Source organism: Coccomyxa subellipsoidea, assembly GCF_000258705.1.
Source record: "Coccomyxa subellipsoidea C-169, whole genome shotgun sequence".
Taxonomy (NCBI): Eukaryota; Viridiplantae; Chlorophyta; class Trebouxiophyceae; family Coccomyxaceae; genus Coccomyxa; species Coccomyxa subellipsoidea.
Window position 1 is genome coordinate 463994 of NW_005178027.1, and position 11641 is coordinate 475634.

At 53.0% G+C, this 11641-nt stretch overlaps 2 protein-coding genes across 2 annotated transcripts; one reads left to right on the forward strand and one right to left on the reverse strand.

The window, feature by feature from the left end:
- Window positions 1–2538: 2538 nt before the first annotated feature.
- Window positions 2539–8380, reverse strand: COCSUDRAFT_48615 (hypothetical protein; the record flags this gene model as incomplete). The annotated part of the gene is made up of 11 exons (XM_005644608.1): window positions 7942–8380; window positions 7439–7592; window positions 7068–7145; window positions 6645–6755; window positions 5989–6174; window positions 5461–5643; window positions 4755–5006; window positions 4191–4443; window positions 3687–3940; window positions 3153–3269; window positions 2539–2757 (listed from the first exon to the last, which is right to left on the reverse strand). Exons 1-11 carry the CDS (start codon window positions 8097–8099, stop codon window positions 2539–2541), a joined length of 1965 nt encoding a protein of 654 aa, XP_005644665.1. The 5' UTR covers window positions 8100–8380.
- A 548-nt stretch (window positions 8381–8928) lies between these two features.
- COCSUDRAFT_57848 (sulfate ABC transporter, inner membrane subunit CysW) lies at window positions 8929–11374 on the forward strand (the record flags this gene model as incomplete). Its single annotated transcript, XM_005644609.1, has 7 exons — window positions 8929–9069; window positions 9165–9257; window positions 9379–9441; window positions 9701–9857; window positions 10066–10155; window positions 10608–10801; window positions 11174–11374. 7 exons carry the CDS (start codon window positions 8929–8931, stop codon window positions 11372–11374), a joined length of 939 nt encoding a protein of 312 aa, XP_005644666.1.
- Window positions 11375–11641: the final 267 nt, after the last annotated feature.

Here is an 11641-nt window from a genome sequence, read left to right on the forward strand (position 1 = left end):
ACTTGGAAGCACCTCTTGAGTAGATTCTTCATCTGTAGGCTCTTGAAGTTCCTGGGTTGTGTGGCAGGGGGGAGCAAATCGGGTTGCCCAGCGGCATGGCTGCGACAGCGGCCAGCGACAGCGAGGAAGACTTCGTGGAAGCTGCCGAGCAGCTGCCGGCGGCGCACGTGCGGCAGCTGCGCTTCGGGGACTTTGTGCAGGCGATGGAGACTTACCGGCCGTCCAACGTGCACGCCAACGAGTATCGGCAACAACAGGCGCACTCCGGCCAGGTGGGAGTTCTGCACAAGCAAATATATGGGGCATCTTCAGTGTTGCCGACTTTTGGGCAACCCATTTACATTCCGTCAAGTTTTCTTCGCGTATGATTGGGATAGACGGTTCAGAAATTTGTGTGTGCAACATAAATGCTAATACACTGTATATGGGGCGAAGAAAGATCTGTTAATGTCCATGGCAGTGCTTGTGTCTCCCACTGCATGCACGTTGACACTCACAGCTGAGCACCACCAGTTGATGATGTCTGAGCTCTTCAAGCACCTGTGGCTGCCCAAAAACTCATGCAGAGTAGCTGTGACTGCTCTTTGCAAAAAATCATCTTGCCTGCAACATCGCTCATGCGATGGATATTGCCCATGACAGGTGGACCCCGGGCAGTTCATGAACTTTGCCGCGGCCCTCTTCAGTCAATTTGGGGCCAATGGCGCCAATGGCAGCGCGGACACGAATGGCAGAAACGGCGGAGTGGATGGTGTGGATTGAGACCATTCACAATTAGTCATTGAATGCTTTTCCTGCCAGCTGGCAAGGTGCGTCTGCAGACAAGCTGCAGGTGAAAGGCTGCTGTATGCCCTACCCCTTAGTGGACTCGCCAGATCCGAGCACTTCCCAATTGAGACCCGGCACGCCATGATCGGCATAGACCGAGCCGGTTTATGGACAAATCGTACAATTGCAGAGGGCACGGCTTTTTAGTATCATCTTAGAGGGTGTGAGCGTGCGCCTGCTGCTGGCTAGGACAGCAGGATTGGCTAGAATTTGTGACTATAACTCACAGCAGAAATGCTTGTGGTTGGACGAACAGCTGTTGAGGACTTTCGAGTGTTGTGCTTTTGTTGGATTTGGGTTGAAAGAGTGTGTTGCTGCATGTGCCTGTGAGGTGCAAGGCCTGTCGTCATAGAACTAGTCTGGTTGACCTCCAAGGGCCTATTCATGTCTAGCTGCAGTCTCGACAGGCCGCTGAGAAATTTCACATGCGGGGGGTGTTGTTGTTGCTATTTAAGTCATTATTGTGGTATCGTACAAATCTTGACCCCTCGTTGAATGAGGCTCACTCCCAAGGACACTGTCTGTATATACTGTAGTACAGTCTTTACACAAGAAATGTTGACCATCTGCGAGTTCACACGGGAGCAAATTGGTCAAGACCTTGGTACCAGTGCAATAATGCTCATATGAATATCAATCAGGCCACACACTGGGTTGCATCCTGCATCAGGCGTTCTCATCTCAATTCTTGAGCTTAACAAACTCAATTAGAGAAATTGGAGTGCAGACATCAGATTCGAGAATACCTTATTGTCGAACGACATCGCACCTCACCACTAATTTCGCTCGCCTTATGGCTCTGATCTCGAACCTTTCATTTTTGTAACAGTCCTTCAACTCTGGCAGCAAAGGCTGAGCATGTGAACTTCAAGGCCTGCCTCTATTCTATACAAGGCTATGCAAGAAGCCTAGGAAGACATCATGGTGAGAATCAGACTTTGTCTATGTAGAGCAGCCAATCCCATGTGCATCCATCCCAGGTAACACAATGATCCACGCCCTCAAATGCAATGTCTTTTGAGATGCGCATCCTTAGTGATTACCAACATGACTCTACCTCCAGGACCTTTAAACACATGTAATTCTGCCAGGAAGTCTGTCACTCCATTCTGCCTTGTCCCGACCGCCCCAAGCACAGAAGGCATGCACTGTTCAGTCAGCAAATGCACACTGATCAGTCACGCCAAAGCTGCCAGCTTCAAGATCCAAACAGTGCTGGGGTTCCTCACAGCAAGGAATGTCCTTCTTCTTGCTTCTCGAAAGATCCAAAGAGAGGGCCTGTCAATTTAAACACAACACAAGCCCTGGCCACCCTCATCAGGCACGCTGAGAATACCAATATCAGGCTCAGAAAGGGCTTTCCCCGGATGCTGGTGAGGCGACACAGCAGCCGCCGGTTCTGGCGCCCAGTCAGCGCTTGGAGAACCCCCCAACCGTGCTGATCAGGCATGCAATCGAGGTCCAGTCAGCGCAGGGGGGTCCCCTGTCGGCCCGATCAGGCTCGGGGGATCCCAGGTCTCCTGAGCAGGCGTACCCCCCGCAATTCTGGAGGTCCAGTCAGCGCACGGGGGTCCCTCCCTGGCTGTCCTGATCAAGGGCGCAGCAGCCGCTAGTTCTGAGGTCCAGTCAGCACGGGAGGTGAACTGTTATCCTGATCAGGCGCCGACTTGAAAGTCCGTTCAGCGCCGGGGGGTCCCTTGGCCGGCCTGATCAGGCGCGCAGCAGCCGCCGGCCAAGGTTGGCGGTGCTCTGCTGCAGCTGTTTGACGGCGTCTGATGCGCGCTGCACGGCCGCAGCCGCCGCCGGAGCGCCGTCCCCGGCCGGTGTCGCCGCCGCGGGGCCGCCGCCGCTCGAATTGGAGCCGCTGCTCTGGAACGAGCTGTCCCCTCCTGCCCCCACGGTGTCGGCCTCGCTGCCCCCAAGCACCTCCTGTGTGCACACAGGCACACACTTCTGTACATGAGTAACTAATGGACTTGTGTAATTGGTCGTGTCAGGTGCACTTACAGCACCGCCCCAAGCACCGGTCGGTGGCCGGTGGTGTCTGACAAGCGCGGGTTCGGGTGGGGTGGAAAGAATCTTTGCTGGGTGCCAGATCCTGAGGATGGTGTACAGTTGCATGGACAAGCAGCGAGGCAGCCGATGAGGAATTGAACATTGAAGCCAGCTGGCTCTTAGGGGCATGCAGGGCGCAGCGCCGTAGCCTGCGCTGCGCTCCAGGCAGGCGATTTGAAAATTAATTCAAAAACAGAGGCGATAGGGGTGGTAATAGGGGCCCTAAACCATAAACCCTGATAATTAGGTAACAAGTCAGGGAGCCCGACCTTGAGGCGGCTGGCGATGGCGGCTGTCTCCTGGGGCGTTGGCGCAGCAAACGAAGCTGCGATGGCCGCGGCCGGGGCCTGATTTCTCGCCTTGGTCGCCGCAGCCGCCGGGTTTGCCTGCATTCAAATTTTATCCATTATCATATTCCCGGGAAAGGTAATGCCTTACTAACCCTAAATGGCGAGTTCAATTTGACCAATCAGTTGTGTGTTGTGTGCTGCAGGCCTTTTGCAGCTGCCCCGTCTGTTAGAGGCTTGCGTGACTGTCATTTGTGCAAGCAGTCCCCACTGTTGTTTACTAAGTGTCATATAGCCTGGAAGTGAAGAATAGCCCTGAATCCACCATTGCATTCCCAATGGAGGAATGCTACTATTAAGCAGGGTCACCGCATGCGATTATTCTCAAGATAAAATGGGATAAAATGCTAGCATCATTGGCGAAAAGTATATGTAAAGGCTCCTTCCCTGAGCCCTGAACCCTGGATCTATCTGCCCTGATCCTGAGCGAATAATATCTGAAAAATTATATCATACGGAGCTGGGGGTTGCCTGAGTCATGGTGATTTGCTGCCCGCTGCCCGACTGGGCAGGTTGCTGGGCAGAGGTCTGGGCAGGCTGCTGGGCAGAAGTCTGGGCAGCCGGGTTGACTGGACCGCTGGGCGCGAGCTCGGCATGCTTGGAGGGGGCCTTGGAGTGCTTGTGGGGCGTTGTCGAGGGGTGGTGCTTCTTCTTCTTCTTCTTGAAGCTGTTAATGTCCAGCGAGGCCAGCTGCTCTGCGCTCATTGGGCCTGCGCATAGCGATACACAACACCACACGCTCAACAATAACAAATATGATACTGTACTAGTCAAACTAAAAGTTGCATTAAATAATTGTTTTGAACCAAGATGGTATAACAATAGGTTTTTGGGGTGCGAGAAGTTGCCTGCGGGAACATATATTAATTACTGTAAGTTGCAGCCCAAGAAGCTCATTTCCCTAGTAAAGCGGGCCAAACTGGGGTCCGCGGAACACAAAATGATAGCAAAGCAACCCACCTTCTGCATAGCCAAGGCTGCCCGCATCCGCCTCCGGTTGCACTGCCGGAGCCATCATGCCCAACTGCTGGAAGGACATGACGTCACCATTGCTGCCGCTGACGTCACTGCTGACGTCACCCCAGGCCGCCGCGGCTTGTGCCGGGGCCGCCACTGGCGCGTCGTTGCTCCCGGCCTGCCACTGCGCATTGCTTGTCTGCTGCGGCTGTAGATTGTTTGCAGGGGTCGGCCCTGCAGGATCCCTGTTCACCACCTGCAGGAGCCAGCCAACATCTCAGACCTCAGTCCCTGCTGCTCTTTGCCAGACATACTACATGCATGACGCATGCACAGAGGCTCCGCAAGACTTCTCCATGCTGCCTGAAGATCGCATGGACAAGTTCTTCTATGAAAGGGCATCATACTCAAGCACTGCCATGCGTTGGCACCGGGTGCGATGCTATGACTGGCTGGCAGTGGAAAGGAGCAGAAAAAGCCTGCCCCTCTGCCTGAGCCAGGCCTGCCTTTGCATCGCTGCCTTTGTAGAATTCAGGTCCCTTCGTGCAAAGCAGCTTCAGCTGGTACCTTAGGGTCCATGATATTCCTAAGCAAAAACCCCAAATCCTGAATTATAATCCAGGGGGCGAGGCACGCCTGCTGGACGTAGGCGTTCGCGGACTGGGGGGTCCCGCGGACGAGGTCCCCCCCGTACTGGTACTGCCGGGGCAGCGGTTTGTCAGTCACCAGCTGCACTCGCGGCGCGGGCGCCTGGTTCTGCACCGGAGCATATACAGGAGCCGCTCCTGCGCCCTGGGCAGCGTTCTGCGGCAGGAGCCCCTGTACACACACTCAAATCTATCAATGCAAATTATTGCACACATTACATATATTGCAATCATAAATCCTGAAACGATGAAAAATTTGGGAAGATATCGTTATTTTTTTGGAAAATGTAAACAGTATTCTGCGGCAGGAGCCCCCGGGCAGGCGCAGCAGGCCGGCCTTCATCAGACTTCAGGAACTTTTAAAAATTTGCAAGAGAACTTTGGTATGTACAGGGCTTCTAAGGCGGGTTTCAGCAGCAGTGACACTCGCAGGCATGCCGTGCAGGAGCGTCAGGGAAGCTTCAAAGGGGTGGCTGGATACGCAGAACACAAAAGTACAAGCAAGGGGCAGGCTCTGTGTCTAGCTTGTATTCTTGTCTGGCCAGATCATCAGTACAACCATGGGTCTTCTTCCTGATCAGGAAAGGAACGCATGCGTCCAGAACTTTTCAAACTTGAAAACGCACTTGCTGCGTGGCGGCTGCGGCGCTAGCGGCAACACGGGCGGCGGCCGGGCCGGGGGCGGGGGCGCGCGCGAATGAAGTGTATGGTTTGCCGTTAGGGTCCAGGCCCATGAAGGGCGGCGCGGTGTTCCCTCCCACCTGGCTGTACGTACCTTTGTTAGGGTCCAGCTGGTAGTTTGTGTACCCCTGCCACATCAGCGCTCATGTCAGAACTCACATTGCAAGAAGTGCAATCCCGCAAAACCAACAGGTTCCACGTCACGCTCAGTCTCTTGCCCTGATGGCATGGCCAACTGCGAGTGAGAAATCGATCCTTGAGTGTGTTCACAGGAAAGCACGACAGGATAGCAGTGCACAGTTTGATGAAAGTCCATGCACTTGACAGGAAGCATGCACCATCAACAGTGTGGCATCTGGTTGTCTAGAGCAAAAAACTGCCAGCAGCTCTGAAGCAGAAGCTGACGGATGAAAGCCACGACAATTGGAAAAATAACCTGTTTGAAGATATATCTTGAACAGCGCGCTGCGCACCTGCAGCTGCTCAGTGGCGGTGCTTTTGCCGTCCCCGACGCTGATCTGCACGTTGCTGGGCTGCTTGGCGGGCGCGGCTGCCCCGGCAATCTGGTCATTGCCCACCCGCAGGTTTGGCTTTATGAACAGGTGGCTCTCGCCCCCACCTGTGGGATTGCCCTGCAGCTGGATGCCCTGGTTGTTTACCTGCATGCATGGCCACTCACATCTGAATGTTGTGTGATAGAATGCCGCACTCTGAGGTTAGGCTGGTGCCTTCAGGTCCAGCTGAGCTGATCAAATCTGAGGCGGTCATTTGCCCTGCATTCCCCCGGTTGTTCAGCTGCGAATGACACTTAAGGAAGATAAAATTGGGCACATCGACAGAGGAAGGCACCGACAGACTGACAGGATGCTTGGCTTATTTGCAGGCCAATCCAGCGCAGAGCTTAGCAAGTGGTTGTTTAAAGCTGATGCCCCTTGCAAGACAGACATGTTGCTGTTTTTCCCAGCACCGGGCCAGACTTGTCTTTTGCATCCCCGTCCTGATCACTTGCTACAAGATAAAGAGCTTGTCTGGGTGCCAGGGTCCAGAGGTGTCCAATATTGTATTCTTCTGAAATCAAAGGCAATCTCAAGGCGCTGCAATGGCAAGGAGGTTGGAGCAGAGCTCTCACAGTGACAGAGGAGTTGAGGCGGTTGCCGTCATTGATCATGATCCCATCGGGGTTGATCTTGAGATTCTTGACGCCAAAATTGCCGAGTGCCTGGTCCGCCGCACGATTCACCTGGGTTTGCAGTCTGATGTTTCAGGGCTTTGTGTATTTACCTCATGTAGATAAATAATCATGAGACCCTGGGAGCCAGATGGGCGATGTGTCACCACCTCTCCAAGCAGAGGGGGTGCCCAGGCACGCCCAGCTTGCTATGAAATTTACAGCTTGCTATGTTAAAAAAGTTGTACATAATGACGATGTAAAAGTACATAATATATGAATGACAATGGCAGCCTGGCATGCAGTTGTGGATTGCCACTTTGATCAATGAAGGGATACAGGGTTCTGTGTCGAAAGCAATGTAATGAGACAAAAGTCTCCCACCTCTGCGCTGGCCTTGTCTGGTCCCAGGACCACACCGTCTGGGCCGATGCGCGCTGCTTGAGAGAAGTCATCCACGCCCTGCAGACGCCCATCCCTTGTCTCTTAACTTTGATGAAGACAGTCCTAGACAATTGTCCGTGCCAGAAGCCATTCATGGAAAAGGAGGTTCAGCCAACGCGGAGGGAGTGTTTGTTATAAGCAGAGCCGCTGCAATTGAGTCATTCGCAGGAGCAGGCCTGGTACAGTGGGGTGGAGATGCTCTGGCACAAATACCTCCATTAGTGCGCGGCAGGTATCAATTAGCGCTTTCAGCTGCCCTGGTAAGTCTTGCCAAAAATGCAGAATATCATTACAGCTGCGAAGCCTCACACCTGGGTGGGGTTGCGCGAGAGGATACTGGCTCCATTGGGGCCAACTTCAACTCCAGCGCCCAAGCTCTTGTCTGTGTACGCCCATGTGCCAGTCTGGGGATCCACCGTGCCAAAGTTGACGTTGCTGGGTGCTGGCACGCTCACGTAGACCCGCCTGTTGCAGCAGAACAATATTGTGAGTAGAATTCTGAGAAGTAAAGCTCAGGGGACATGGGTTCCTGTGCTCATCTCAAGTCCATGTCAGACCTGTGATTACAAGTCTATAGTTGTAAGAGTTCGAGCAAGGACTTCGAGGTTCTGTAAAAGGGTGATGTACTACAGGTGGCGAATTCAAGCTTCTCATTTTGATGTGCTGCTTGCAAGGTCAAGGTCAGGAAAAGGATGTTGTGTGCGCAAGACAAACTTCGGGTCGGATACATGCACAAACATCATCTTAATTATATGCGCATCAAGGACAATTCTCATCTTCTGCAAGAGTTGAGACAACAGGGCTAAGGGCGTACTGTCCGTCTGTGCTGAACTTTGGAACATCTTTCGAGCCGAAGGTCGGAACGTTGCCAAGGAAACTTTTGATGTTCGCTAGAAGCTGCGCCTCGTTGCGCTGGCAGTTTGAGACGAATACAAGCAATAATAAGGCCAACGACGCCTTACTGAAAGCCATGACCGCTGGCAAATACTAGTGCCTCCTTTGCATCCAGCTGCCCTCACTGTGGCCCTTCTTGTGGATTGAGGCTCTTGTTACTATTTCTTAACACATTTTTATTGTCTCTGAGACCAGGCTTGGGTATCTGACTGAGCTATCCAGCAGAAGCTCAGGATGACAAAAGATGGGAGTGCTTTGTCACAGGGTTACGGTGGCTTCCAGCTACGCTCTCGAGGGACTTTGGTGGAAGCAGCTCCAAGGATGGTGATTGCTGCTTTTATCGTGTTTGATTGCTGAAGAATCAGAACAAATCTGTTGTTAGCAAAGGTCGTTTCGGGACCTGTCGGAGGTCAGTTCAACTTTAGAGGATACGCATGCAGCTGCATTTCTGTCAAGGCGTGGCCCGCCATTCTCTCCTCATTGCACGTGCATAGTTGAAGGAGGAGGAAGAGATCATCTGCACAAAACAAGGCGTGAGAAGGCGTACTGATTACTGGTTTAACGAAATACATCTAGGAGCAGGACAGGAACCTCGTTAGAATTATCACGTATGAGAAGCATGTGCATGTGAAGGTCACAGCGGTACGCTTCAAGGGCCGTCGTTGCAATGAGTGACTCTTAAGGGCTCATGGAAGCACCATAGTATCTTTTGGTATGATCGTCCTGGCCCAGAGAACTCAAGGAGGCCTGATTGCCCGCCAGTCTGTCACATTCACTGGGAGAAGGCTAGCCTTACCCCAGAGGCCGCTCCTATCATGCTTGCAATGGCAGGCCAGATGCATCTCGTTGTGTCCTAGCTGTCAGTTATGCCCCGCTGTGCATGCTGCTGGGCTGGAACCTAGGAGGCATGGGAGGACGGCTGGGCTTGCATCCTTCCCTGACCTTGGGCAGAGGCCAAGACGAGGGGCTACAGCTATTGTCTGTGCTGGAGGCCCCTCCGGAGGCTTGCAGAAAGCGAAAAGAGTACGCAGCGGGGAGGTGTGGCTCTGTTCACTTTGGCTGAACAGCATCGGACATCACCAGTGCCAGACTTATAATGAGTGACTTTCTTCCGCAGTCACCTGATGGCTTGCTTGACTGCAGATCGACACTGTTGGCAAAAAGGCGCTCGTGGGGATCGCATTCGCCTATGTCGGCCTTGTGCTGTTTGTACCCTTTCTGAATGTCTTCGTCCAGGTGTGCACCTCTCCTTTGGCACCTACATCATCACTCATGCTTCTAAAACCTGCAGACGCTTCACCTTTGAATGTTTTATATCCAAACACGTCCACTTCCAAAAGGTGCAATGTCACTGCAGGCATTCGGCAATGGAGTTGGTCCTTTTGTGGAACACCTAATGGATGAGGACTTCCTGCATGCGGTGAGCTCCATTGCACCGCGCAGATATTACTACCCTTTATCTGTGTTTACTGGGCACGTCGAGTGCAGTGCAGGCGTACAGTGATCAACGCTGTTAGCAATACACCATTTACTCATTCGTCAAACCCAGAGAGAAGCGCGGTCTTACCAGTTTGAAGAGTCTGCTGGGCTCATTCCTTGCGCCATGCAGAAGGCAACTGCAGCTTTTGTATGCACGAGTGTGAGGTGTGTAAGAGAGTGCTGCGCTGTGCAATATTCAGGCGAAGCTGACGCTGCTGCTGGCATTGGTGGCAGTGCCGATCAACACAGTGTTTGGCATAGTGGCAGCCATGCAGCTGACGCGCAATGAGTTCTGGGGGAAGACCTTCGTCATGAGCATGCTGGATCTGCCCTTCAGCATCTCTCCTGTCGTCACAGGTATGTCATATTTACTGCCTTATCTTCGTTCTGTGTGAAATGACCTTCCATTCTGGCCTCTTGCAGCACCCGTGCACTGACTTCTACCCTGTCTTGAGGCATGCTGTATTTCATTCTGTGCAGAATAATGATTTGAAAGGAAGGAGGGCTGCGCTGTGTCGATGTACAAGTATACGTGTACTGAATTTCGTAAGTGTCTGGAGGACAGGGTTGATGCTGGTGCTGCTGTACGGGAGGGAGGGCTGGTTTGCGCCCGTAATCCGCGCAACGGGCTTCAACATTGTCTTCGCATTCCCAGGTGGGCAGCCAGCCCTTTCGTTGTAAAATTTTGTCGTCAATGACATCGTATGTTTTCCCGAGCTCAGCGCACCACTCTGCGCCTTCGCTGCGCGCATGCAAGGCACAATTGGCAGCCCCTGTTGCAATTCCACATCGGCGATCTTACGGCTGTTCAACAAGACCCCGGTGACAAGGGTTGCACATGCATGTCTCACCACAACACCCGCTCTGATTGCATCTGTGGAAGCACGCAAGTCATACCGTGGTTGCAGGCCTTTTAATATTCGGATTCGGATTCAAATTTCAATTACTATTATTTCAGTTCAGCCCAAAGCCAGAGGCCATAGGGCATGCACGCAGGGCGTCTGCAGCCGCGTTTGCGGGGCCTACAGAAGTCTGCAGCCTACTTAAACGGGATCCGGCCGTTGGTCGATGAATTTGACTTCAAATTTGAATTCTGTGCCATTTCAGGCATGGCGCTGGCGACGCTGTTTGTGACGCTGCCGTTCGTGGTGCGCGAGCTCATCCCCATCCTGGAAGCCATGGACATGGCGGAAGAGGAAGCTGCTCGCACTCTGGGCGCCTCTGACTGGGAGGTGTTCTGGAATGTCACCCTGCCCAACATCCGCTGGGGGCTTCTCTATGGCGTCATCCTTACTAACGCGGTGAGTGTTCTTCTCCTTCACACGCTTCGAGCCAGGCTTCCGCTCTCCTGACCCCTCTCTGTAGCTAGGGGCTACTTGTCCTGTACCCCATATTGAATGCTGGATCTGGGAATCCCTGTGGAGCAGTGATGTGCATATCGTGGAAGGCATGCACCCAACCAAAATCACAGGAACGCACTCTTTTCTGCCTGAACATGGATTGAGGGGGTAACAGCGCAGTATGGACAATGCACACAGAACAGGACTGCCTGTTGTGCACCTACCTTGCTTGTGTTGCTCTTGTGAGCAGAAATTCTGCTAATTACAGCATGGGGTTGCCCACACAATGGCTGCCTGACATGGATCTGAGGATAATGTGATGGGGCGCTGCAGAGGGCGATGGGCGAGTTTGGAGCGGTGTCGGTGATTTCAGGCAACATCATCGGCAAGACCCAGACGCTGACGCTGTATGTGGAGAGCGCCTACAAGGAGTACAACACAGAAGCAGCCTTCTCTGCGTCAGTGCTGCTGTCCTTCCTTGCGCTCGGCACACTCTTCATAAAGGACATCCTGGAACGCAAGACATCCGAATGACGCAGCATGCATGCACAAGCGATGCAGAGTGCAGACACCCTTGAGCACCTTGATTGTGAGGGAAATGTCTGTGATTTATAAGCTGAATGTATTGCCCTGCATTGGTGGGAGCCTAAGATCGGCAGCTTGTCACGTTGCTGCAACATTATTAGCTGCTGGTGAGATGATGCCTAAATGACACTTCAGCACAATTGGGCCCTTGTTGCCCAGGCGGCATAGCCATAAACGGCGATTATGCCCGCAAAACCAATTTTACTTGTATACTTT